The 26,167-nt window shown below is 48.9% G+C and overlaps 13 protein-coding genes across 13 annotated transcripts; 6 read left to right on the forward strand and 7 right to left on the reverse strand.

Moving 5' to 3' along the window:
• Positions 1–102: 102 nt before the first annotated feature.
• Positions 103–1,988, forward strand: ECM39 (alpha-1,6- mannosyltransferase; the record flags this gene model as incomplete). Its single annotated transcript, XM_049254733.1, has 4 exons — positions 103–118; positions 181–450; positions 498–671; positions 727–1,988. The coding sequence occupies 4 exons, from the start codon at positions 103–105 to the stop codon at positions 1,986–1,988; spliced, it is 1,722 nt and encodes a 573-aa protein (XP_049106250.1).
• A 161-nt stretch (positions 1,989–2,149) lies between these two features.
• Positions 2,150–3,641, reverse strand: LOZ57_005707 (uncharacterized protein; the record flags this gene model as incomplete). Its single annotated transcript, XM_049254734.1, has 3 exons — positions 2,150–3,436; positions 3,493–3,549; positions 3,603–3,641. 3 exons carry the CDS (start codon positions 3,639–3,641, stop codon positions 2,150–2,152), a joined length of 1,383 nt encoding a protein of 460 aa, XP_049106251.1.
• A 1,122-nt stretch (positions 3,642–4,763) lies between these two features.
• Positions 4,764–5,588, forward strand: LOZ57_005708 (uncharacterized protein; the record flags this gene model as incomplete). The annotated part of the gene is made up of 4 exons (XM_049254735.1): positions 4,764–4,817; positions 4,872–4,913; positions 4,977–5,405; positions 5,472–5,588. The coding sequence occupies 4 exons, from the start codon at positions 4,764–4,766 to the stop codon at positions 5,586–5,588; spliced, it is 642 nt and encodes a 213-aa protein (XP_049106252.1).
• Positions 5,589–6,604: 1,016 nt separating this feature from the next.
• On the forward strand, positions 6,605–8,444 carry ALD6 (aldehyde dehydrogenase (NADP(+)) ald6; the record flags this gene model as incomplete). Its single annotated transcript, XM_049254736.1, has 4 exons — positions 6,605–7,190; positions 7,246–7,883; positions 7,951–8,174; positions 8,252–8,444. The coding sequence occupies 4 exons, from the start codon at positions 6,605–6,607 to the stop codon at positions 8,442–8,444; spliced, it is 1,641 nt and encodes a 546-aa protein (XP_049106253.1).
• A 742-nt stretch (positions 8,445–9,186) lies between these two features.
• LOZ57_005710 (uncharacterized protein) lies at positions 9,187–11,107 on the reverse strand (the record flags this gene model as incomplete). The annotated part of the gene is made up of 5 exons (XM_049254737.1): positions 9,187–9,678; positions 9,742–10,395; positions 10,454–10,584; positions 10,641–10,920; positions 10,976–11,107. 5 exons carry the CDS (start codon positions 11,105–11,107, stop codon positions 9,187–9,189), a joined length of 1,689 nt encoding a protein of 562 aa, XP_049106254.1.
• Positions 11,108–11,656: 549 nt separating this feature from the next.
• On the forward strand, positions 11,657–12,613 carry MDE1 (Methylthioribulose-1-phosphate dehydratase; the record flags this gene model as incomplete). Its single annotated transcript, XM_049254738.1, has 4 exons — positions 11,657–11,788; positions 11,857–12,332; positions 12,394–12,485; positions 12,582–12,613. The coding sequence occupies 4 exons, from the start codon at positions 11,657–11,659 to the stop codon at positions 12,611–12,613; spliced, it is 732 nt and encodes a 243-aa protein (XP_049106255.1).
• A 236-nt stretch (positions 12,614–12,849) lies between these two features.
• Positions 12,850–13,812, reverse strand: LOZ57_005712 (uncharacterized protein; the record flags this gene model as incomplete). The annotated part of the gene is made up of 3 exons (XM_049254739.1): positions 12,850–13,185; positions 13,250–13,359; positions 13,419–13,812. 3 exons carry the CDS (start codon positions 13,810–13,812, stop codon positions 12,850–12,852), a joined length of 840 nt encoding a protein of 279 aa, XP_049106256.1.
• Positions 13,813–14,435: 623 nt separating this feature from the next.
• On the forward strand, positions 14,436–16,439 carry vps5 (Vacuolar protein sorting-associated protein vps5; the record flags this gene model as incomplete). The annotated part of the gene is made up of 5 exons (XM_049254740.1): positions 14,436–14,574; positions 14,633–15,120; positions 15,176–15,556; positions 15,608–16,210; positions 16,266–16,439. 5 exons carry the CDS (start codon positions 14,436–14,438, stop codon positions 16,437–16,439), a joined length of 1,785 nt encoding a protein of 594 aa, XP_049106257.1.
• A 336-nt stretch (positions 16,440–16,775) lies between these two features.
• On the reverse strand, positions 16,776–17,273 carry LOZ57_005714 (uncharacterized protein; the record flags this gene model as incomplete). The annotated part of the gene is made up of 1 exon (XM_049254741.1): positions 16,776–17,273. One exon carries the CDS (start codon positions 17,271–17,273, stop codon positions 16,776–16,778), a length of 498 nt encoding a protein of 165 aa, XP_049106258.1.
• Positions 17,274–17,552: 279 nt separating this feature from the next.
• Positions 17,553–18,563, forward strand: LOZ57_005715 (uncharacterized protein; the record flags this gene model as incomplete). The annotated part of the gene is made up of 1 exon (XM_049254742.1): positions 17,553–18,563. The coding sequence occupies one exon, from the start codon at positions 17,553–17,555 to the stop codon at positions 18,561–18,563; it is 1,011 nt and encodes a 336-aa protein (XP_049106259.1).
• A 408-nt stretch (positions 18,564–18,971) lies between these two features.
• LOZ57_005716 (uncharacterized protein) lies at positions 18,972–22,049 on the reverse strand (the record flags this gene model as incomplete). The annotated part of the gene is made up of 1 exon (XM_049254743.1): positions 18,972–22,049. One exon carries the CDS (start codon positions 22,047–22,049, stop codon positions 18,972–18,974), a length of 3,078 nt encoding a protein of 1,025 aa, XP_049106260.1.
• Positions 22,050–22,593: 544 nt separating this feature from the next.
• On the reverse strand, positions 22,594–23,129 carry LOZ57_005717 (uncharacterized protein; the record flags this gene model as incomplete). The annotated part of the gene is made up of 2 exons (XM_049254744.1): positions 22,594–22,962; positions 23,031–23,129. 2 exons carry the CDS (start codon positions 23,127–23,129, stop codon positions 22,594–22,596), a joined length of 468 nt encoding a protein of 155 aa, XP_049106261.1.
• Positions 23,130–24,914: 1,785 nt separating this feature from the next.
• On the reverse strand, positions 24,915–26,108 carry LOZ57_005718 (uncharacterized protein; the record flags this gene model as incomplete). Its single annotated transcript, XM_049254745.1, has 1 exon — positions 24,915–26,108. One exon carries the CDS (start codon positions 26,106–26,108, stop codon positions 24,915–24,917), a length of 1,194 nt encoding a protein of 397 aa, XP_049106262.1.
• Between the last annotated feature and the right edge of the window lie 59 nt (positions 26,109–26,167).

Raw genomic sequence — 26,167 nt, forward strand, 5'->3', positions numbered from 1 at the left:
GTGGCTAGGCTGTCGGCGTGTTGACGATGAGCTGGCCTGTCTGGAGCTTCAACGTTCAACTGCGCCAGAGGCAGGAGAACCGCATATGGGCGCGAATTTATAATGGCAAGGCTCACTGGTACGTGATTCAAGTATCTCAGTCATCCTCAATATACTAACAATGAATGTTTTATTTGCCAGAGCTACTCCTGCTCATCCCCTGCCTGGTTTTCTTACATCTCTTCCTCTCGCCCTACACGAAAGTCGAAGAGTCCTTCAATATCCAAGCTGTCCACGATATCCTGAAATATGGCATACCATCAGGGGATACATCAACCGCGTTCCGTGAAAATTATGATCACTTCACGTTCCCAGGCGCTGTGCCGCGGACCTTCGTCGGAGCCGTGGTGCTCGCAGGAGTTGCACGGCCGTTCATATGGCTGAACGCGAAGATACAAAGCCAACTACTAGGTACGGCATTTTATTCTGCATGTAATTATTTCACTAATACAAAGAAGTAAGGGGAATTTTGGGAGCATTAAACGCAGTGTCATTGATAGCATACGCCCGCGCTGTCAAACGAGCTTTCGGTAGAGAAGCAGGCGTTTGGTATACTCTCCTCCAAGCCAGCCAGTTCCATGTGATATACTATGCATCCCGGACTCTTCCAAACATGTTTGCATTTGGAATCAGTGAGCATTTTCTCCACTTCGAGAGATTGTAGTGGAGCTAATGGGTTCTTCGTAGCTACCTTTGCCTTGAAATGCCTTCTACCTGATGCTGCAGTAGACCCAACCCCTTCTAAATCGGCTGTGAAATATCGTCTCTGTCTCTACTTTCTTACCCTTGCGGGTATCATTTTCCGCTCGGAAATCGCATTGCTCCTTGCGACAGTCACTATCTACCACTGGACTCAAGGAAACGTTAATATTCGCCGCGAGGTTATTCCTGCTGGCGTTTGCGGCGTTTTGGTCGGACTTTTTGTTTCCGTGCCCATCGATTCATTCTTTTGGCAGAAGTATCCTCTCTGGCCTGAACTTTCGGCTTTCTTGTATAATGTGGTCTCCGGGAACGCGTCGAACTGGGGAGTCCATCCCTGGCATTTTTATTTCACGAGTGCAATCCCTCGATTGCTTCTCAACCCTGTAACCTATCTTCTTGCCATCCCAATGGCGTGCCTAATCCCGGCCCGACGACCTGCTGCAGCCTCATTGCTTACCCCCTCTCTTGCATACATCATTCTCTATAGCGCTCAGCCGCATAAAGAATGGCGATTTATTTTATACACTGTTCCCCCTATTACCGCTGCTGCTGCTCTCGGCGCATCGTATATCTGGATCCACCGCGCTAAATCTGTACCATACCGTTTTCTATCCGTGACTTTACTCCTTTCTACCCTCGCTACTTTCCTACTTTCTACTTTTGTGCTTCTCCCAGCCTCAATTGCCAATTATCCTGGCGCTCAAGCGCTTAACCGACTCCACAAGCTTGCCCATAACACCGAACCAGTGTTAAGGGTCTATATGGATACTCTTACATGCCAAACCGGGGTTACCCATTTTCTAGAAAAGGCGCCTCCGGAACACCCGATGGTGGTTCTTCCTGGGTCAGCCGACGGGCGTATGCCAACCTTACGCTCCGGCACCACCCGCTGGATATATGACAAAACAGAAGATAAGAATTTGATCGATTCACTCTCTTTTTGGGATCGATTAGATTATGCCTTGGTCGAAAATGAAAATGTCGTACAGGGCAGAGATAACTGGGAACTCTTGGAAGAAATCAAAGGCTTTGGTGGACTCAAATTGTTAAAGCCAGGTCAGGAAGATGGGACAGAGCAAGCACAATCAGAATTTCTCAAGAAAATATTCCCTAGTGAGGCGGTTATTAACGCATGGGAATGGTTTAGGCAGAGTGCTAGAAGGCATCTCACACGTGGATGGTGGTTAGAGGTCAGAGTGGTGCCCAAAATCAAAATTATGAGGCGTATCCCTAGAGTTCGTTCTTAAGCTGAAGTTGATGAAAATAGAACTTATGTAAATTATTCAAGATTTTGAATTGGCATTTAGGTATGACAGCTGCTACGACAAGGGGTATACGCAAGTATAGAACGAGGCGATGTAGCCGGTAGGCATGCTTCTGCTTTTTGACAGCAAACACGACAGAGTCATTAATCCAAAGCATCTAATCTTGTCTCCAAACCCTTCACCCACGGGCCCACAACATCCACGTTACGTTTCATAGAGGCTTCGCTTTCTTTGATCCGCTCTTCCATGGCTGCCAAACCTTCTCTCCACTGATCAATTTCCTTTCTCATCTCTCCCTGCCTCTTCTCTAAAACCTCTAAATCTTCACTAGCACTCGCTGCACCCGCGTGGATGACTCGTAATGAGCGCAAGCGCTCCAAGACGCTAGGTAGCAGTGGGTGCAGAGAGGTGATCGTAGGCAATGTGGTGTAGAGAGCTTGGATTTTGGATGCCTGCTCGCTAGCTGCAGCCTCAATTTCCGTAGGCGTGGCCTGTGCCGCTGCGGCAGGTATCTCGGGGGGTTCGTCACTTGTTCCAGCGGCGATACGGGCTGCTAGGACGGCGCGAGCAGCGTCTGTGGCACGTCGACGAGCCACAGTGAGTGCTTCTGCATCAGCGGTAAGTTTACGAATTCTGGTGGTTAGAGCTTCGAGGTGTGGGGTGGTGAGTGTAGATGGGATAGCAGCCGGGCCGCTGGATGCTGTATTGGTCAGGGTGCTCGTTAAGGTAGAGAGTTGGGAAGAGAGGTGACGTAGGGTGGGGAGAATTGGCGGAAGGTCAGAATCTGAAGGGTCATCAGGAGATACTGAGATGGGGGCTTGTGAGAGCCCGAGGGCAGCTTCAAGGAGAGTAAGCCGGGCATCGAAGGACGCAGTATTTGCCAAGAGTGATGAGGGTATTCCACCCAGTTGTTGAGCGGCAGGTGTTTCATCCGCCCTTTCAGATTTGGGGATGTGAATACCGGTGGCGAGTTGGCGGGTGAACGCTTCTTCTGATGAGCCTTGCCCCCCTTTCGAAGATATATAGAGGGTGTTCAGGGTTTTATTCAGCTCCAAAATCGACTTCTGTGAGAGCTCGTTTTCGTCTTCTTCCTCCCGTTCACCCGACTGAGAGTTCCGATTGGCAATTTCGTTTTTTAGTTCTTCTGTTTCCCTGCGCAATCTTGCTAGTTTTCGCTCTAGAGATTCATCTTCATCTTCACTGGTATCGCCTAAGACTTCTGTCCCATCATCCCGTCTCCGCCTTGATCGCCGAACAGTTCGATACGACTTTCTCCTGGAGGCCAGACTGTCTGAAAAATCTACGCCGCTCGCATCTACTCTTACAGGCTCAAACTGGGACCGTGCATGGTCAGGTTGTAAACGTTGGCGGTCAATTCCTGCAGTAGATGTTTCTTCTGGGAAGGGTGACGAGGATCGAACGGTAGCTGTCTATTGTAGAGCGTCAGGATTTCGCAGATTTTCTCTTAGGCTATCTGGATTCTCACGGGCAGGGTCGAATCGTCTGTAAGCTCGGGGGTCTCGTATATGTCGGGCGCAAGATCCTATGCCAGGAGTCAGCCTAGCCTGTGCACTATGTTCGACTGTACCAACTCACCAGATCCGGGAGACCAGCATATTTCTTGTTGAAAGCCATCGCAAAATACAGAGTCGAGTATCTTCCGCTTCCTCTGGCGTTCTCAACTCCTCAGTTAACAGTATTTGATCGCGAACCCTTGATGTCAACAATAAGCATCACCTGACTACCCGCCAATGAGGTCGTCGAAACTAATTTAAGAGCCCAGAGAAAATGCTTTGCGGTCAACAGCTCAATATACTCCGGACCAAGATAGTCAACTATGCACTGGGAGAAGCCACACCTCTCTGCCTGTGGGTATCTTCTCCTTGCTGCCTGTGGCAAGGGCCGTGGCCGTTCTGCATCGTTAACAGGTACCATCCAACCCCTTACATCCACTAGTTAGTTAGTAGTGACAGTAACTCAACTACGTAGTTACCAACCATGCCGGCTCTGCTAATTACATATAGGCACAGAAAACAATATTGCTGATGCGTGAGCTCGAGCCATATTTCATCATCCTATTCGGTGATGGCTCAGCGATGTCGACGGTCGGAGGATTGCTATTATTAGTGTTTTAGACGGCACGAAGCATGCGACCACTTTAATCGATGCGGAGTAGTCGATATGTCTGTCTTCTCACCCCAGATTCAGACCGTGGCTGGCCCTTGTTTCATGGAAATTTCAAGATCCAATAACCAATGGCTTGAATCAAACAGTGGCGGTTCGACATACTGGCCGGGAGATTTGGCTGATGGGCCTCTCAGACTCGTCGAAACGCTGCAGCCTGTGCTTGCTTGCGGACCGCCGCGCTGATGGGGCCAAAAGCCATCTTAAGGCTCGATCGCAGGCTGCAGTTCCATGGAGAGTCGCAGTTGGCGAACCCAAAATCGCGTGCAAAAGCATGTGCCTTGCGCAGCCGCTGCTTGGCGCCTACCCTGCTCGCACATGATTATTCTTCTGCGTAGCGGCTGCTCCGAGGCTCAGCGACTCGCTGCACTCCGTTTGTACCCCACAACGCATTTTGCTTCGTCTGTGGAACTACTATATAGAGGGGGCTGCCCCCGCCGTTTTGGCCGTATTAGACCTTTTCCCCTGTTCACCACTTGGCCCTCAGGCTCACTGTAATCTTGTCTCTGCCGCTCTCTAGTATACCTCACGCCTTTTAGCCCATCTTGACCAAGCCCTCAACCACCTATCAAAATGGCTGCTCCTGCTGAAAAGACTATTAAGGACCTCAACGGTCGCTGGACTATGGTAAGCCATGCAGTTATTGACCTACGCCCTACAGAGTGTATTGACAGATATTAGAACAAAACGATCTCGAACGATACCGACCCCATTCTGTCTCTTGTACGTTCTTTCCCCCCTCTGAAGCGGGGCCAAGGAGCCTGAAGTCTAACACGCAAACTGTAGCAAGGAATCTCCTGGTTAACACGGAAGACCATCGGCCTTGCGACCATCACCCTTCATGTCAAGCAGTACAATGACGACGCTGGAATTTCCCACGTTGACATTGCGCAAACCCTCACCGGCGGCATTTCGGGCACCACCGAACAGCGTGTCCTAGGCTGGGAGGAGCACGAACACACCGACCACATCTTCGGCACTGTCAGGGGCCGATCACGATATGTACGCGGCACCGCACCAGCAGACGGTAAGGTTCGCCCAGATGTCGAAGTTCAGACCAAGGCTGGAGACGAGCAGGTGGCTGTCACCAAGTTCTTGAAGGGTGAAACCTTGGCGGACGGATCCGAAGTGGAGGGGTTCGTGGCTGGTGAGGGGGAGGATTTCTGGGTGCAGAGCTGGGTGGAGAGCGTCAATGATGGCTGGACAGCTGAGCAGGTACGCGCTTAAATATATTCCTTGGTGCCTTGGTGAGAGGACGAGCTGACTTAATTTGCGTTGCAGGTCTGGGGGTTTGAAGTTATCGACGGCGTGAGGCGGTATACCCGCCGTGTGGTGGCCGAGAAAAACGGCAAAGTCATTAAGGCCAGACTGGTTTACGATTATCTTGGCAGCGAGTGAGTTAATAGGTGAAGCGGCGGTGTACGTTACATATTCTCTTAGACAGTACAAATGGGACACATCTTGATACAACTCTGGTTCTAAACTCGCATTGAAGTTGTGCTGGCAATTCGCGGGGCTTTTTTGCTTATGTCACCATATTTGACGCCAAGAATTTAGGTCATGTGACAGATGTCCCCCGCAAATTCCTGCCAGGTGTTTTCTGGGGTCGAAAAGATGATCCAAATTGTGGTTTGGGGCTATCCTGGTCAGAAAAGACTTGCTATGAGGACAGAGCTTCATAGACAGGAACAGCCTTGCTTGCGAGCGGCTGCTAGAAGCTCAGAAGGGGCGATATTGATAGAGCTGGACTTAAACCCAAGCCCAGCCCGGTTATATGTAGTGAAGAGTTGAAACTACCCTCTAGAGGCGAAGAGGAATGCCTGTAAATGCTTGTCTGATCTCAGGTACACACTATGGAGTATAATAGTATAAGATTGCTGCCTCGAAGAAAGCTTTGGCGAACCATATATGAGAAAGCTTGTATTCTCCCCCTGGAGTACCTGACCGCTATTAATAATAACATCCTCGCTCATTGCCTGAACTCCGTTCGGAGTACCCAGCAGCTCAATAACATAAATGCCGATAATGGCAGAGCTTCTCCGTTCTCCGTGCGGAGTACAGCTCTGATGCGCGCTGCAAAAGCTCCGGCCGAGCGGCGATGGCTGGTCGCCACGGCGGGTTCTGATTGACCAGCGAGGCCGCGTGCAACCGCTTATCCGAGGAACCGCCACTAAACGCTACAGCTGCCCCGGACAAGCACTTCGATATATTTCTACGCGGCTTTGCTTCGTCCTCTTCTTCTTTCTATCTTGCTAACGGCCTCCTTTCCATCCTTACCATCGTCTTGTTTGCTGCACTGCTGCCCGTCTGTGACAATGGCTGCTCGGCGTGCTATCTCCCGCTCCATCCCTGCTCTCTCCGCTCGCTCTCTTAGCTCTCCCCGCAGTTCTCTAGCCTCGCTGTCATCGCGCACGATGCCTTCTTCGCAAGCTTCACGATCAGTCATAGCTGCTCGCAGGCTACATGCCACTGCTCAACAGCTAATGCCTGCGGCGACGACGTCTGCTGCCTCGACTGCCACTGAGTATCCCACAACCCACGAGCGGATCTCGTCGCCGGTGGACACTTGCAACTTCATCGATAATAAATTCGTCTCGTCCAGCGCCACGCAATGGATTGACCTGCATGACCCAGCGACGAACAATCTCGTCACTCGTGTGCCCCAGAGCACCAACGAGGAGATGAAAGCTGCGGTCGAAAGTGCCCAGAAGGCCTTCCCAGCATGGAAAGCCACAAGCATCATGGCAAGACAGCAGATCATGTTCAAATATGTCAACCTGATCCGTGCCAATTGGGATCGTCTTGCTGCCAGCATTACGCTGGAGCAGGGAAAGACCTTTGCTGATGCTAAGGGCGATGTTCTCCGTGGTTTGCAAGTGGCGGAGACTGCCTGCGGTATCACAACCCAGATGACCGGCGAACTGCTCGAGGTTGCAAAGGATATGGAAACAAGAACCTATCGTGAGCCATTGGGCGTTGTGGCTGCTATCTGCCCTTTCAGTAAGTTCCTCCTATTCCTTTCACGAATAGGGCGGGTCTAATTCATTTTCCGCAGACTTCCCAGCTATGATTCCTCTCTGGTGTATCCCTATCGCGACAATGACCGGAAATACGCTCATCCTGAAACCATCTGAGCGGGATCCTGGAGCTGCCATGATCCTTGTTGAACTCGCCAAGGAAGCTGGTTTCCCAGACGGTGTTATCAACGTCATTCACGGCGCCGCCAAAACCGTTGATTTCATCCTCGATGAACCTGCTATCAAGGCCATTAGCTTCGTCGGTAGCAATCGTGCTGGAGAATATATTTTCACTCGTGGATCGGCTAATGGAAAGCGTGTCCAGGCTAACCTGGGCGCTAAGAACCATGCTGCTGTCCTTCCTGATTGCAACAAGAACCATGCTCTCAATGCCATTGTTGGTGCGGCATTCGGTGCTGCTGGTCAACGATGCATGGCGTTGTCTACCCTTGTTATGGTTGGCGAATCTAAGGAATGGCTCCCCGAGATCGCGGAGCGCGCAAAGGCTCTTAATGTTAATGGTGGCTTCGAAGAGGGCGCGGATTTGGGCCCCGTTATCACTCCAGATAGCAAGAAGCGCATCGAGGAACTTATTGCCAGTGCCGAAAAGGAGGGTGCCACCATCCTTCTTGATGGCCGTGGCTACACGCCTTCCAAGTATCCTAATGGTAACTGGGTATGTATTCTGTGCACTCGATCCAAGTCTTTTTTTTCTAGCAGTTTGACTGATATTCGTTTCCAAGGTTGGTCCAACCATCATCACTGGCGTCAAGCCACACATGAAATGCTACCGTGAGGAGATCTTTGGCCCCGTTCTTGTCTGCCTTGAGGTCGAAACCGTCGACGAAGCCATCTCTCTCATCAACGCTAACGAGTACGGAAACGGCGCCGCTGTTTTCACCCGCTCTGGGCCAACTGCCTCTCGCTTCCAACACGAACTGGAGGCCGGCCAGCTTGGAATCAATGTGTAAGCTTTATTCTTTTATTCCCTCTCCTTTGTCCAGATTTCATTGGCTAATAATAATCCCTCGTTTCTCTCCATAGACCAATCCCAGTCCCCCTCCCAATGTTCTCATTCACCGGTAACAAGAAGAGTATCGCCGGCGGCGGTGCAAGCACGTTCTACGGTAAACCCGGATTGAACTTCTATACTCAGTTGAAGACCGTCACAAGCTTGTGGAGGAGTGAAGACGCTATCAACACAAAAGCCAGCGTAGTAATGCCCACACATCAATAGTTTCGTGTGGCTCTCGTTTTTCTCATTGGCTTTATCTTTTCGTTCACGGTCGCCTTATGACTCTCAGTGTCCTGCTGTATTTCCTAGAAACTTTTTTCTTTTCTTTTTAGTTCTGGGGCGACAAGTCTGCGAGAGCAGCGACTGAATTTGGCAAATTCGACTTTGATACTCTGTGCTATCTCTGTATATATCTATGTGGAATGAAATGAAAAGTAGGAATATAAGATAAATAATACCTTTTATCGTACGGCCATCGGCATCTACATAAATACCGGGCATGCCACGAACAGGGACGCGTGCTTAGGAGCATAATCAAACAAGTCAGGGGCCCTCTCCGGCTCGTGAATCTAGACTTGAAAATAAGCGAAGTGCCGGGTCTACGGGGTATGGAGCTACGATATTGACCATGACAAATTTCAATTTGAACCATAAATAAAATTTGATAAGCTGAAGTAAACTCGCACTCCGCTGATTTTCACCACATCATAGTCATACAAAAAGTGCATATAAAGTAGCAATCGATGGCCAGCTAAACGCCATTCCAGGACGCATAAGAGGCGTTACCTTCAATTATAATATGAATTGGTATACCTGCCAATATTTTTTTCATTCCCGATGATATCGTACCAACGCTCATCTAATTTCCCAAAGGCAGCTGGGTAATGGCTCCGAAAATGTGTTTTAAGCCTGTTGACTGGGCTAGCACAGATAGCTCAACCTAAATCATCCTCTCTTTCTCTCTCTAGTCACTAGACTTGGTCCGTTTTGTAGCTCCAGCTTTGACGTTCTCTGCTCCAGTGCTCACTGCTTCAGCGACTTGTTCCTTCGATTTATCCTTGCCCTTTCCAGATTCCTTCTTCGCTGGGGCGGGTGTGGGGCTATTAAGACCCATGGCACTGAAAACGACAAAGAGTAAGGTAACCAAAAGAGCGCCTAAGCCACCTGCAACTTCAGGAACCTCCTTGATGGCTTCGACAGGGTTCTCTCGGGCAAGCCCAACGAAGCGGTCAACCTTGCTGCGAACGTACTTGACTGGATCTTCCTTGAAGCTAAGGTTATCATCATCACCGGAGGGCTCGTCTTTTGGTTCAGCTGCTTTTTCTTCGGCTGTTTCAATAGGGTGTTTGATGTCGAACGTCTCCTTCTTCAGCTGTTTGGCATCATCAACGGAATGGCCAATATAGATGTTGTCAAAGAGGATATCATTTTGCATGGTCCAGATTTCAAAGCCAATCTGACATCAATTCAATTAGTAACAGGCCATTTTTATAATTAATGCTTAGGAGGATCAACTTACAGCACCCATTGGTTCAAAGTCAGCGGGTCTCTTATCCTCGAAGAAATTTGGGTTAGCGATTTTTCGAGGGGCCCATGCGCCTTTGTAGGCAGGATTGTCGATCATGGGCGCAGTCCATTTGCCCTTGTAGTCAGGGTTCCTCTTCATTGGAGCCTCCCACTTTCCACAACCAGGGGCTTCCTCACACTTGGGGTTTGCAATAGTTGGCGCAGCCCAGTCACCGTCTTCCTCGTCATCCCAATCTTCGGGTTTCTTAGCTTCGGGATCGGGGATAGACGTGGGCTCATTGTCGAGCCAGTCTTCGGGCTTCTTAGCCTCGGTGTCCACGATCTCAAACGGAGCATCTTCGTCCCAGTCTTGTGGCTTCTTGGCATCTGGGTCCGAAATCTTCGCGTCATCGACCCAATCGCTGGGTTTTGTATCTTCTGGATCGTCAATCTCTTTTGGAGGGTTGACGGGAGGCTCGAAATCTTCCAATAAAGTTCCGTTCTTGACAGCTTCTCCGTCAATCTGAATCTGGAAGCTCTGGTCTGGCCTAACTATGAGAGTATATAAAGTAGAGAGCTTCGAGATACGAGCCGTCGGCGGATTCGACAAATGTTTTTCTTCATATTCACCAGTCTTGGGGTTTTTATGTTTGAAAATAAAATGAACCTAGAAAAAAACATATTTAGGAGAATTCATTTACGGTTATAGATGGAGGCTACCATACCTTGTTTGTAGCACCGCACTTGTCCGGTCCAAACATGATAACATAAGGGGAGGCATTTGAAAACTCCTCTGCATGGAGCTTCTTGCTATCCTTGAGCAACTTCATGTACGCACCACCACAGACCAAGGAATCTATTCCAACGTTAGCCAGACACAACAAACGTCTCGCCACGGTATACTTGACTTACTTTGAAGCTTAACTTCATACTGAACAACGAGGTCTTTTCCCTTGTTGTCAATCTTCCTGGGGAATTTGGCGGAAATGGCATGGTGAGCGGCGGCGTTTTTCACCACCAATCCCTTGTCACCATTGATGCCCTTGTACACAGTCGGCTCCTCAACAGCCCATTCTCCAACATACGCCCACTCTTCTTCACCCGAATCCGCCTTCTTAGCATGCGAGGGTGTCCATCGCTTTTGCCAATCGTCTGTGAACTGCTCAATGAATGGTGCTTTCACGTTCGAAGCCTGCAGGGGACAATTAGGAAAAGCCTTTTGCAGTGACGGGTAGGCCAAAGCTTACAGTGAATGCGGGTCTATCGATGGACGTAGCAGTTGGTTCTTCCTTTTTTACTGACTCGTCGGCTGCCTGAGCTTGGGACAGTAAAGCTACATAGGACAGGATGACGGAGGCTGTATGGGCGTTGAGACGCATTGTGAAAGGATCGCCCAAGAGGACGGGCAGCTAGACTATCAACACAATGAAGGGAGATCGACTGAAAGGAGAAAGTCAGAGAATCAGGTAGTAGAGGATGGAGCGGGAATAAATAGACGAGGTCGAGGTGAAGTCCGTGGCCTGGAGCTAATTAAATCGGCGAGCTGTGAAAGGTGGCCTCTTTCCTGAGCTGCGCGAAGTACCCCGGCCAAGCTGGTGCCGCTAGTAACGACCGTATCGTACGCGTCCCACGCCTGGCGTTACCGTACTGGTATCGTCCACGATGCACGGCGCTATCCCCGAACAGGTCCAATGCGCTGCACAACTGCCTAGATGGCTTGTTTTCATTGGCCGGTGGCTGCCCGCCGCAAATCCTCCGCACTGCTCACACATGCTTGGAGGGGTAGCTTTCTGATCTTGGGTTGTATCGGGCTCTGGCATATTCGAGGACTTCGGAAACCTCATACCAGCCACAATTCGCCCGGTTAAGTCCAAGCTTGACACCTACGCTCCACCTCTGTCGATTGCTTGGACAGGAAGCGGTGTACAATGGCCAGCACGGAAACACAGAGCTGCGACCACCTGGTCCAGTCTTCTGACCCACAACATCCTGCAAATCTGATTCCAGAAATGTGCAAAGGTTTTTACAGATTGGGATGGGTCACTGGGACCGGAGGTGGTGTGAGAATTCCTATTTTCTACTAAATATTGCCTAAACGGGTACGCTAATTGTAAGCAATCTTTGTTAGACTTCTATTCGTGAAGGCGATCATATTTACATAGCCCCTTCTGGAGTGCAGAAAGAAAAGATTAAGTCCGAAGACATCTTCGTCCTTTCATATCCAACGCCGAAATACCCACCCTCTGCACGACAGTATATCAGGAAGCCACTGGATTTGAACCCCTCAGCGTGCACTCCACTGTTCCTGGCCGCCTTCGAAAGAGGGGCGACCTGCTCAATTCACACACATTCACAATGGGCAGTCCTAGTTACGCTGCTAGTTGAGAGAGAGAAAGGCAAAACTGGCTGTTTTGAAATCAACAACATCGAGCAGATCAAGGGTATTCCAAAAGGGAAAGGGAAAGGCATGCTCGGATATCATGACACTCTTAGAATACCCATTATTGAGAATACAGCTTTCGAAGAGGATCTAACTGAGAGCTTGGAGAAAGCTATGGATGAATACCCGGATACATATGCGGTGCTTGTCCGTCGACATGGAATGTATGTGTTCCAGCGCTTTACGCTTTAGATGCCGAACCAATTGCTAATTTTGTTCTGGCAGATACGTATGGGGCGATACTGTCGCAAAGGCAAAGACCCAGTGCGAGAGTTTGGATTATCTCTTCCAGCTGGCCGTGGAAATGCATAAGCTTGGTATGCCGTGGATTCAATGACACTTCGTTGCTTGGACCGAAGATGTTACAGTACTTATTCCGTGCAAATACCCCTTAAATTTTAATAGCACTTTAGCTATTGACTGCCCTATCAAAATCAAACGTTAGATTTTTCTTCTTTTCATTTTAGGTTCAATGTTCGCTCAAGTTATATCAATCGCCTCGATAGGCTTGCCACCCTCTAGCGATAAGGGATGCCCACCTTTACGTTTGGAAGCCCAGCTAATTGCAGTGGCTATGCGACGGCGGAAAAGCATATACATAGAGTCTAGATGGCTTAAGGCCGTATTCCAGGATACATCTAAAGCAATGCAGTAAAACTATATGGGACTTTATGCAATAAATCAGACCTCTAAATATCCACTCTCAAGAATCTCACGCACAGTCAAGCGTGCATTGGGATCCGGATTTAAAACCTCAACCAAGAACTGGATGTCTTCGCCAGCAACGCCTTTCTCTACCATATCATTTGCCCACATGTATGCTTCGTCTGGCTGTGGTGAAGGTAGCTTACCGGCACAATGTTTGTCCTCAACATAGAACGGAACGGAGGCCAGGTCAAAGTCAATAGCAAGCTGATCGCGAACAGCTTTCGTCTTGTTCTGCAGGGGTCCCGTGGAAATCGTATCGTACATTCCTGGTGATTTATGATTGACTTGGGCTTGAAGCAATTGCGCTAGCTGTGAGGGAAGTTAGCCAGAATGTATGTACACACAATAAAGCTCCGCATTTAAGAATACTCACAATTATTCCCCAGGACCAAACATCTGTACTTTCAGTCCACGGCTTGCCGAAGTGAACTTCAGGGCTCCGGTATGTTAGGGAGGTCACTTCTTTGGTTGATGGCTTACTAACTACGCGAGAAGTCAGGGACTTTTCAAAACATATCAATATCAAATAAAACCTAACGTACTGGAACCACAATCAGCGAGTCGGACAATCAATTCACGAACATTTTCATTCGGTTTTGAGTGATCAAACCTGCCAAGGGCGACATTCTCCATTTTCAGATCTAAAGTGAGAGTGAATATGCCAAGTTCAAAATTCATGTTGAAATAAAATTTCAGCACTTTACACTCACCAGTATAAACCAACCCTTTCATATGAACTGTAAATATGCCTAGAAGAACGCCCTTCATAATCCATTTTATCTCCTTTGCAGTCAATGGCCTCGCATTCCGCGCTTCCCAAAGCGAGTTAGTAAATGCTTCAAGAACCATCATTGGCCCACCAGGCTCCGAATCAGGAATATAATGGATAAGCTTGCGAATCATTGGATCTTTCTTGAAAAGTCTCTGCAAGTTCATGTTTGAATGCAAGTAATGCGGCGGAGGGTGACTCTCCAGCATGACTATCGCCGTGAGGCGGTCGTTTAGTGACATACTCGATAGCATTGTTGGAATCATCCACAGCGAGCCATACGTTAGGCCTTTTCCCGCGAATCTGGGATCCTAAAGGTTGGATAAGTCGGTATCGTGTTCCATTCTTCCCTTGGCAAGTCAGTCCGGGGGATAACATGCAGGAAAGTGGTGCGCAGGGCGCGAAAGGCCCCGTATGCAGCGACGCTAGGCGAGAGCGGGCTCCAACGAAACACAGAAGCCTAGGGAGGCCGAGTACAATATTGATGGAAAGACCGCATCTTGACGCGCGTGGTTTGAGCGGCATAGTAGGGTTATATAGTACGGAGTATGTGCTTGGGAGGGGGTTTATGCCCGGCACATAGTTACTCCGCTCCCAGCCAAGGCAGGCTTTCTGGTCATTCTTCAAATAGGCTTGCAAGCTGACTAGTTAACTGCGCCGCCAAGCGGACGCGAATCGTCTCTATATACTCTCTCTCTCTCATCGCCCCTCTGAAGAAACTTCCTTGCTCTTATAGAATTGCGCCAAGAATTCCCAAATCTTCAATAGTGTTTCATTTTCCCCTTGCTTCATGGATCTGGACAATGGCGATTCGCCATGGGGTGGTAAGTCAAACCCAAGTTGCACACCATTTATTGACCCAAACGTGGACCTGATTGCTATCCCAGATATGCCCTCCCAGTCCAAGACTTCTAATGAGAATGAGTCTGGTAATCTTTGATCAGATTCCACAATGGTCGCCTACATCTTGATTGACCGTTTCAATAGGCAAACAGAATGAGCTCGCTTCCCCATCGTCCCTTACCAGTCCCCGATCTCCTTCGTCCAGAGGCGTACGTACGCCAAAGAAATTTGGTGTTCAAGTGACAAAATTGGAGGCTGTCGACGATTCGAGTGATCCGCTAGGTCCGCTGGGTGGCAGCTCGTTGCAACCCATCTCTGAGCAAGGCCCCGTTCCTCCCCAAAAGGAGCCATTTGCGACCCGTCAAACACGCCCGACATCATCAACATCTCAGTCATCCAGTGCAGCACTCATGGAATCGGTCAATCTAGAAGATGATATCGACACTCGGCCGAAAATGAGACCTCCTCCTATCCAACCACATCCGAACGTCGGAGATGTACCAAAGAAGCAGACAAAGCCGAGTATGTCCGTTGAACAAGCTGCAAAGCCTTCATTTTATATTACAGTTGGGGATCCCCATAAAGTAGGTGATCTCACAAGTAGCCACATTGTCTACCAGGTTAGGACAAAGGTGCGTATTATGTGGTCTCCATGATTCGCGATTACCATCTGATCTTTGCGCTTAGACTACATCGAAAGCTTACATACGGCCCGAATTTGCCGTTACTAGAAGATATCGTGACTTTCTGTGGCTATACAATTCTCTGCATAATAATAACCCCGGCATTGTTGTACCTCCACCACCGGAGAAGCAGGCAGTCGGTCGCTTCGAATCCAATTTTGTTGAATCAAGAAGAGCTGCATTGGAGCGTATGCTGAATAAAATCGCAGCGCATCCGGTACTTCAGCATGATGCTGATTTAAAGATATTCTTGGAAAGCGAAGCATTTAATATGGATGTTAAAAATAAAGAAAACCGAGAGCCAGATTTAGGTCAAAGCAAGGGGATGTTTAGCTCTTTGGGCATATCGGTCGGTGGGGGAACTAAATTCGTCGAACATGATGACGTGAGAAACCCTAGTAATATGTACTCTGCTGCTAAGGCTAACTGGTGACAGTGGTTCCATGATAGAAAGATCTACCTTGAAGCGCTTGAGAATCAATTGAAGGGTTTGATGAAAGCAGTGGATACAGTGATCCAACAACGTAAAGGGCTTGCTGAGGCTGCAAGTGATTTTTCAGCATCTCTACACTCGCTGGCGCTTGTTGAATTATCCCCTGCCCTGTCGAGTCCCCTAGAGGGTCTTTCTGAAATCCAGCTTCGAATACGTGAACTTTACGAACGACAGGCCCAGCAAGATATACTTACCCTGGGCATCACAATAGACGAGTATATCCGGCTCATAGGAAGCGTGAAAATGGCATTTAGTCAACGGCAAAAATCATTTCAGAGTTGGCATACCGCCGAATCAGAACTTCAAAAAAGAAGGAATGTTCAAGATAAGCTTCTGCGGCAAGGGAAATCTCAGCAAGATAGATTAAATCAAGCCAATGCAGATGTGGCAGATGCAGAGAGGAAAGTGCATCAGACAAGACTTCTTTTCGAGGATATGGGCAAATTAATGCGGAATGAACTTGAACGGTTTGAGCAAGAGAAAGTTGAAGATTTCAAATCCGGCGTTGAAACGTTCTTGGAGAGCGCTGTTGAGGCCCAGAAGGAAGTAAGTGTATCCATCTTCATTCCTTATAGTTCGAGATGACTAACGGTTGACTTAGTTGATTGAATTATGGGAAACATTCCTAATGCAACTTGATGCAGGCGACGATACGAATCCATTTTTCAATGGAGCCCCGCCACCAGTCTCTGAGCCCCCTCAGGACCGTAACGAGCTTGGCCCCACCACGGAATGTCCACAGTCGACTATGCTTCAGGGCGAGCAATTTGTATGATAATGAAGCTACGCAAGCAGGTATTTTTTCTCACACAACGCCATACGCTGTTTTTCGATGAATATTTGGTTCCAGAATACGGTCGGAACTTAATGCTGAACGATGCTGTAGCATTTTAGGGGTGTATGACAGCTTTTGATTCTTATCTGTACATTAAAAAAAAAAAAATGAAGAGCCTCTCACGCAAAAATCACCTCTAGAAACCCACTTTGTATAGCAATAATGCATATATCGAACGAAACTTAGTCTCTCTACTCGTACAACCCGGTTGTTAGGGGAAACAAGATATTTCCAGGAGATCATGAACGTGCATGTAGAAACCAACAAAGCTATCACTTATTTTTTCTTCCCAGCCTTCGGCTGTGGAGCTTCTGGTTCCGCCTGGCCAAACGAACTAATCAGATCCAATAAATTATCATCCTCATCTTCCATCTCCTCTGCGGAGGGTGCAGTTTTCTCATCCGCCGGCGCTCGGCTTTTCGATCCTGCTTCTGCAGAGACTTTACTCGCGGAGTCCCATACTCGTCCAAATCGGCTTCTGAATGCTCTCAGTTTACCCGCTTCGTCTTCCTCCACGTTAAGCAGGCGGTCGCTCGAAGGATTCCAGAGCGGCGCATTGCGAGTGTCGCGGAGAGATCGATAGACTGATTGAGGCGAAGTAGTGCGGTGGGTAAATGTGCTTCCGTCTGAAAGGGTAATGAGCTGTGTGAAGGTGTAGGGGCGTTTAGGACGGCGTAGAAGCGTTGCGTGTCGGCACTGGGAGCAGATGTAGGTGGTCGTAGTAGAAGGGAGCGATGGCGCACCAATGCGCCGGAAAGGGATGGCAATTGACATTGTGCTGGTGTTTATTCGGCTCTAGAGTCGGTGATTCACTCTTGTTATAAAGGAATTAGATCTTAATAGCTGTCAAACAGAAAATGAATGCTGAGGCCGAATGCTGGATGTTGTGACACGCTTAGGTAAGCTTTTTTTTTCATCACTGTCGTCGGCAAACCATTATTGCGAACATCTAAACAGTTTAACATGGCTACCTCGTTAACTTGGTGGTGGATTCCTAGTATGAAAGATGATTGAGTATCGGCTCTCGCTACCAAACGTCGACTCTGTGGGAATATGCCCTTTGTTCTCACCTCGAGACTAGCTGTGTCTCGTGCGGCTTCGCCGTTCCGTCCTCACGCCCTTGGCTCACTTGCAACATTCCAGTGCCAGCGCCATTATGGCCGTATGCTTAAGACCATTGTCTTCAAGCATGTTACAAGTATCGCCGATGTTGTCCGCCCTACCATAACGCCTGGGTTACGTTCGCTTCCGCAAGAAATCAACAAGCTGACAAAGTCATTTGCACCTACCCATACCCAGGAGTCGAAATATGGGGCCCAGACAGCTCTAGAGAAAGCTGCAGAAGCTCCGGAGGACGATATATCTACCGAGCCGTATTCACTCACTGCCATCGACACTAATATCCAATCGCAGGTTCGCTCGCTTATGCGTTTGGTCCCTCACGCAGTCGCAATAATAACATCTACATTCCCAAATAATGACGCTGGTTCTGCTTTTCGAGGAATGACTGTATCATCCTTTAACACTGTAACGTTATACCCAGATCCAATTGTGTCCTTCAACGTGAAAATGCCATCAGAAACATATGATGCGATCCTCTCGTCACAGCGGTTTTTGGTTCATCTGTTATCGTCGAACAAGGCCACAGCCAGACTAGCGAGGGAGTTTTCAAGAGGCCATGAAAATATTTTGCTTGAGGATAAAAAAGGCACGTTTAGGTTTGCGTCGCTGAGCTCGCCCCACAATTTGCCCGCGATTTCAGAAGGCGAACCGCCGCGACTCGTTATTCAAGGAGAGGAAGCAAGCATTACTGCGGATAATGGCTCTCTACCTAATTTTCCGTTTATACTAGAGTGCAGATATCATCCCTCGAGCATTCGAGTTGGAGACCATGTAGTTGTCCTTGGCACGGTCATGAAGATATGTTGCGAGCAATCACAGAGGCAGCCACAACAATCTGAAACATATCATTCTACAAATGAACTATGCCTTACATACGCGGACACTCGCTTTTGGAAGATCGGTGAACCAGTCACTCCCTTACCACGAGAAGGGGAGCCATGATTGAATTGTGTTCTAGCTCTTCCCGGTTCTATTTGCTCTTCCTCCAGCGTTAGATGGACATGACGGCGAACTCCAAGTATCCTATATTTTACCCTTCAGATCAATTTCGTTTATAGAATTCCCATTTCGGATGCATATATCATAGCAGCACCGTTTCTATAAATGCATGGCTCTATACTCCGTATATGAGAAATATCGTTCATATTACTCCGTATACCTGATCATCTCACATGTGGTGACTGAAGCAACATAATTATGTCTGGCCAGAGTAAAACAAGTATTTTTTTATTAAGAATGACACGACTGTTACAGAGAGCACTTCGATTCTTGAAGCTAGCTACTAGGAGGGACGAACAACTTTCTATCTGTGCACAACCAACAATCCATCTTGACAATATCTATCCCTTATCAACTTGGCCAAGCAGATTTCAGACGGCTAGAATGGGGACTACCATCGCCGCTTCCGCTTCCACTCCCACTACCACTACTTCGGCTATCAGTCCGCTTGAATTGAGCTAAGCTATGGTTCAGTGGGTTCGGGATGAAGGTAGGATTCCGGCGAACTTCTGCTTCTGCAATGTCCCCAAAGAGTGGGGGAGTGCTGTATTCCACCTGCGTACTACGGCTAGAAAAATTTGACATGGAACGGCCACGATGGCTACTTTGTTCTGGGGTGAACATTGAGCGCTTGCTGGCGAAGGGGGAAGACGGGCAGAGTTGTGGCTCTGTGTATCCTGCATGGAGCGAGGTTCCCATAACTGGAGACATTGAACTCCGATGGGCCAAGCTGGGTTTTTCATTTGCGTTATACATCGGAAAAGCCGTGGTGATGTTTGGGACACTGGGGCACACCGGGCCATTGAAAGAAGTCGTATCTACTGGCTGCGTCTTCGTTCCTGGGAGATCGCCTTCGGGTGTCAATGGGCCTGAGTTGATGTAAAGTTGTTGCTGCTGGTAGACTTGTTCGATTGCCATAGCTTGCTGCCATAACCGTGTGGTACGGAGTTGGTATTCTTCTAGGGAAGCAGTGAGACTTGTCAGTTGCTCTTGGAAGTTTTCCTCTATCCTTGCATGCTCTTGTTCTTTAGCAATTTGCTCGGCAGCACGTCGTTCCCGCTCGTTCAGCCCTTGACTATTAGCATTCGTGATACGTTCATATTGCTCAGAAAGTCTGTTACAGCGATTCTGAAGGCGCTCTCTTTTCTGTACAATAGTTGTCAACTCGTTTTCAGCCGATGACGCTTCACGATCTGTGGCAGATTTGACATCGTCCAATTCACTTTTCAGAGACTTCAATTGGTCAGTTTCTTGCTGATAGATGGCTTTGTGAGAATCCCATTCTTGCATTTCTTCTTCTGGTATACTCCCGAGAGTTTCTAACTGAAGTTCAAAAGCGGCGGTTGCCTCTTCCGTTTGTCGGATATTTCGTTCCAACTGAAGAGACCGTTGCTTTTGCCTGCTGTCATCGCCACCACTGTTCAGGCGATGGGTGAAATTGTCGAGCTCTTTTTTGATTTTAGAAAGTTGAATTTTGTGGTCATTTCTAGCTCTTTTCAGCTTGGCCCGGCGCTCGTTTAACTTGGCTTCCGCATTGACAATTGAGTTTTTCAGAGTCGTAGTTGGAGAAGATGGCCGCAAAGACTGGCTTGGAGATGACGGTATAGGAGGGGCAATGGATGCTGCGTACATGTTAGTTTTGCCAGGAATCAAGGTAAACACAAAGTTCTTACCTTGATCTGTATCCGAAGCCGGAGGTGTTTTCATGCTCACAAAGCCAATCTCCTCGTCATTATCGTAGCGCACGAAACTACAGGCGTAAGCGCAGTCAGGTGCCAATCCAGCAATTTCTCCTCTCCAATGAACTAAAGAAGGTTCATCAGAATTCTCAGGAATCCTAGTCAGGCTAACAGGGGCCCAGTGAGCCCCATTAACACAAACATAGAAAGGATCCGGGTCAGTATCAGAGGCTCCACAGTCATACGCCCCACTCAACATAGGGTCTTCATCTGTTGCTAGATCGCTAGCCGCAAATTTGATCGAACTGCTATCAATATGGGTAATCCAGATCAGGCCGTTGCCTGGAGGTGTTCTTTCAAGATCATCTTCGGCGACTGGAAAGTCGGGAGAGTACCAGTTTCCATGCCTCGAACGGTCATACTCACGAGTGACAGTAAGTTTTGTGCTTGCTAATGCAGCCCAGAATGGTTGTAATCGCCTCGCCTCATTCGCCTGTCGTCTTCTTTTCTTCGCACTGGAAACACGATCCCTGCCTTCATTCGTTACGGAACCAGGTAAAGGAAGAGCCTCTGAGTTGGTCAGTGGTGAGGGAGATGCCCCAGGTTCAAGAGTCGAAGAGTCAAATTGTGCGCCGGCAGATGCTTCTGTATCATGTCGTTTCCCTGTTTTGGTTCGTGGCGGGGATCGATTTTTCGCCATAGACCGCCTAGCCATTGCTGTCCCAGCTTGTGCCAGAATGTGCACAGCAAGAAGACTTCGCACCCAGCCTGGAGAGGAAGGGCTCTGTATTCTTTTGAGTTCAGTGGGAATCAAAATCGAATATTTCTCCAAGATGTCACTCGAAACAATATTCGCGGAAAGTAGATGTCCAAATACAAAATCTTGTATCCCTTCACTTCGAAGCAAATGCACAGCCAAAAGAACAGAAACACAGAACGCGTTAACGCCACTTGTATCTCCTGAACTTCCGGCACCTAAAGCTATGGCTACCTGAATGTGTGCAAGGTCAATAGCGAAGTTTCGAGCCCAATTCCACATAAATAGACTCCAGACCAGTAGACAAAATGCATCCATAGCGATCATGGTCGAGAGGGAGGGAGTACCCGCAGGCCCCTGAAAGATGTCGAAGTTCGATGTAAGTGTACCGCTGGAGACGCCCGCTGGAAGCATAAATGTCATTGAGGCATAGAGAAACTGAACGAGAGTAAGCATGATAGGTGGGAGCTGCAGTAGAAATATAAGGATCGCAATGGTGTCGGCCATGGGGCAAGCTTTGAGGATCGTGGAAGCAAGATGAAATGGATTCACGGATTTGCTAGCATATGCCTTCTTAACACCTGGCATTGGGCCCATCAATTTCTCCGGCCGGCGATTGACACAATCCCCACCTCTTATTCCTGAAGCCACCCCGTTTGCAGAACTGGGCTGATGCACATGGCCATTGGGCGCCACACCACCACTGCTCCCATCCCCCCTAGCCAATATTTGCCCATTCAGCACCATATTTGTCCCTTCCACAGCATCATCCGACTTAATACTGCCCGGCGACGGCGTTGTCGAGGGTCGCTCGGATCCGGAGGCGTTGAGGGGAGGGAGGTCGGGTACGGGAGGGGGTTTGTGACCGTTCAAAGTTCCATTTAAATGGCCATTCGACTTCTGTTTGGAGACTTTCCTACTAGAAGAGACCTGACCGTTTTCATGACGACTACCTTGGTGATTTTTCCTTGCTGCTGCTGCTGGTCGTGTCATGGACAAGAGCGCCGCTGGTCAACGTCCAAATCCACTTGGCAGCCAATGGCCAAGGAACGGACGGCTGGGGGGAGAGCAAAGAGTGCGAGAGCGTAGACGAAGGCTACAGATAAAGAATACAGACGCAACAGAAAGGAAAGATAAGCGTGGGCCTAGGCAGAGAGCAGCTAGGCCATGCGGAGGGTGCAAAGAGAGTGTTGGCGGTTTACTTTTTCCCGCCCTCGAGGCTAGGGAGTGAGTTAACTGACTACGGAGTACAAGCCACAGGATTAGCTAAGCGTCCGGCGTGGCAATACCCGCGCTTCTGCCTGCAATTTCACTGTCCGTGACACGGTCCATGCGCTGGATTGCGGCAGCTCACGCCAGTAGTCTATCTCGAGCGCACATTTAAATCAACCTCAAACATCCGCCGCTCCCATGTTTCGAAGGATATCTCACGTGGATGGGAAGCTTAAACCCTCCGCTACCCCCGAAACACTTTGAACACGTGCCGGCAGCGTTCATGCACCACCAGCCATGATGTTGGGCAGAGATGCAGCACCGTCTACCCTACAGAGCCCATGTCCTCAACTGCGCCCTTGCGATCCCAACTCTGCACCTCCAAGTCCCTTATCCGGTCGTCTATTTCCTGCATCCTCTGTCTATTGGTTCTCTTGGCTTCCTGCTGAAGCTCCCACGTGTGCCTAAACTGATCTATCATATACTGGGGAAGCTCGGAAACCTTCTTACCAATCCGATAATCGTACAGCACGACAACTTCATGGCAGCGCGCTGCCACTCGCTGTTTGGCCTCAGATAAAATCACTACATCAAAAACTAGGTCAGAGTAGGCGTTGGGGTTGGGTGAAGACAGGGACGGCGGTGCATGGGCCAGCTTGTGGTACACGCTGATTTGGTCTGGGTATGTCATCGGCTACGGTGTAACCACAGTTAGTGAACGCGCGTGCTACCGGGGTCAAGGCTAGGGCGGTGTATGTATACGAATTTATAATCGATCTTAATGCTTTTCAGAATAAGACCAATGCCTGTCGACCCAATCATTTCTAGCCATTGCTTTTCATGCGCCGGGTCGTGGTACATGGCAAAATTGCGTGTCCAATTGACACGACCCGTTTCTGCATATCGTACATACATCACGTTGTTTACATGCCCTTTGAGCGAAGAAATTCAGTATGTGTGCCGAAGCTTCGTGTCGCAGACGCGAACCAACTAAAAGACCAGAACCTACCCTTATTTATAATTTAGCATCAATTGCTTCAGCCTAGCATCAAAAAATACTTGTACAATTCAAAATGACGTGTCATCAGAGGCTATCAGTACTTACCATGACATCCTGCCATCAACCAAAGACAGAAGAGAGTCAAGTCAGTATCAAATATGTCTGTTTGGCCAATCAGGTCAGGTACTGTCTATACCATTTCTCCCCAGACAACATTGTGTTTTGATAGCCCTTGTCGCTTCTCGCATGTCAAGAAGCCCTCGCCGCCTGCAACGAGTTCCCGCCAGTCTCGAGCTACTTGTTGGGATATATCACCAGCAACAAGAGCTTGCTCAGGCTTCAAGCCATATTGCATACATTTTGCAAGGCGTTGTTTCGTTTTCGAAAGCCATTTAGAGTCGAATTTGTGATGTGCGGGAGGGGCAGATGAAGATTGTGGTTCGGGAAGATTGGGAGAGCTGGTGGTAGGCATGCATTTGCGCAGATTGAAGGCTGTACGGATGAATGGCCTTCGTGCCATAAGTCGATATGCCATAGTAGCTTTAGTTCAGTGTTATAACTTCTCACTGAGAACGCGGCTTGACGGTGTATGCGTCCTGGAAGACAAGTTGACTGTCTGCTTCACCCCAAAACGCCGATCGATCGGGCCTCGGCCCGGTTGGCCGATCCACGTGATCGTCTTCATCGGCCCGTCGCGGAAACGCGGACTCCCGCAGACTCCAACCTTCCAGGCGGCGGGCCGGAATATTAACAACCTACCTACATTTCTGGATTCCGTGCGGAAGGCGGAGAGCATACCATACGGGCAGAAAACTCTAAGGCTGCTCAGATAGCAGCCTCAACTCTAAGCAGGAGACCCTGCAATATGCACTACGCCCTTCGATATCAGGTTGTGCGGGTCTACAAGGGTATGTACTAGAAATGTAAACGCACAGGCAGAAGATTTCCCCTATGCACAAAATGCCCCGGATTCAATACCAGTGTTAGCAGTGTCAGAGCTGGTTGAAGCTATGATACTAATCCAAACCGTCTACGTGCTAGAACTCTTACATCTAGGCCGCAACTATCCCCTTGGGTATCAGTTTTTTCGAGACAGACTCCATCGCGCATTCCTGAGTCAGGCTCACTTGAAAGACGAGGAACAGATCAAAAAAGGCATCCAGAGAGCCTATTTTGTAAAGAAAGGTGCGCTCTTGTCAACCTCCACTAGGATTCTTCAAAAGTTCATTGCCCAGACTGACATCTGACATGGTAGAAATCGAAGCACTGTAAGTAAATATTCCTATCTACTTTTCTTTGGACCTGGGAACAAGAAGAGGAAAATTTTGAGCCCTAAAAGTTATTCTACTATATACACGCAAGATAGAAAGAGATGAAAACTACCGCCACTCTATTTTTCTTTGCCCCTTTTTTGTTGAAATCTCGTCCCAGCTTCAACTGGACCCGTGGAAAGTTGCCTAAACCTGTTCATGATATAGGTATTACCTGAAGCGGTACCGTTTTCTCAAGAACCATTACTCTAGCCGATGAGAAGCTTCGGCAACAACACCAATCAGACCAAAATGACGAAAGAATGTAACGAGTTGACATGGGCTGAATTATAAGATCATCGAGGCAGCGCCTATTTATGTCTGAAACGTTCCCGATCACCGTTTCTGCCCCCACCACGCACCCACTTCCAAGCACTCGCCGCTTGTGACACCATCGTTTTGCAATAGGTCTTGCCTCATACTCGCCCACCAGCGGTCCCACTCGGCTCTTCCTTTTCCACTGGCCTCCCTAAGAATTGGCTCCATGCTCTCCATCATCTGCAAAGCATCTAACAAGGCAGTATGGCGCAGGGCCAATTGCTCTTCTGTCAGTGGCGGCCGCGCCGCTGTTCCTGTGTGTGGTTTTTGCTCCCACTTTACCTCTCCAAGAGGTATGGCGACTCTGCGGCTATCCACGCTCTCGAACGATTCCGATTCGGAGGTAAAAGATAGGTTCACAGTTGCACAGGGCATTGGAGTAAGTTTGCGTGTTTCGAATGCTTTCTCGATCCACAAGTTATAGTCGCGCAAAAATGGGTTCTGCGCATCCGCAAAGGGGGTGGCTGAGGATATGGTGTACGTCCCTGTAGTTTCGGCCAGCCCTTCAGTTCGCTCTGACAATCCAGGAACGCTAGGTGGATCAGGAAGCAAGGATCGAAAAATAAAATCCGATTCCCAGACTTCTAGAACGCCTCCTTTCCTCAAGACGCGAAGAGACTCTGCAAGCGGGGTGCTTTGAAGGTCTGGGCCTGAGGGCGCAATGCCGGCATCCTTGATGAAAACAAAATCGAAGTGGTCGTCTGGGAAGGGCAGTTTGGATGTTCGTAGATCATGACGTTTGAATTCCCAGTCGACACCTTGCTTTTGTAGATCCGAAGCAACGTTGATGATATCAATTCCGGTAAAAGAAATCTCCGAGTGGCCGCGTTTCGCAAAATATTCGTGGCATGCGCTTGACCACAACCCAGATCCACATGCAATCTCGAGCACCCGCTTTGGCGGAGTATCTTCGAAATGCGGCGAACAGAACGGGGCGCCAAAGACCTCGATCAGCATTAGCGATCGCAGCGATTGGCGATGGATTTCGAGAAGGTCGCATGGTAACGGATAGGGATTTTCTGGATCGCGGAGGTATGTTCGCCCATGCTGACGAACAAGAGGATGGATTGTAAAGTCTGTTGAGGACGAGGCAGCGGACGATGATGAGGCGATGGTCATGCTAGAGAGGTTGAAGTATTCATGCCGTCCGAGATCATTTGCGAACGAGGTGGGAGGGATGTAGAGATACGATAGCCCGGCAGGCCCGGCCATTTCTCGCGCGCGCACGGGGATGATTTTCGGTGAAGCCCCTATTCTCTGAGCAGCCACAT

Source organism: Ophidiomyces ophidiicola (assembly GCF_022830035.1).
Source record: "Ophidiomyces ophidiicola strain CBS 122913 chromosome Unknown scaffold_31, whole genome shotgun sequence".
Classification (NCBI taxonomy): domain Eukaryota; kingdom Fungi; phylum Ascomycota; class Eurotiomycetes; order Onygenales; family Onygenaceae; genus Ophidiomyces; species Ophidiomyces ophidiicola.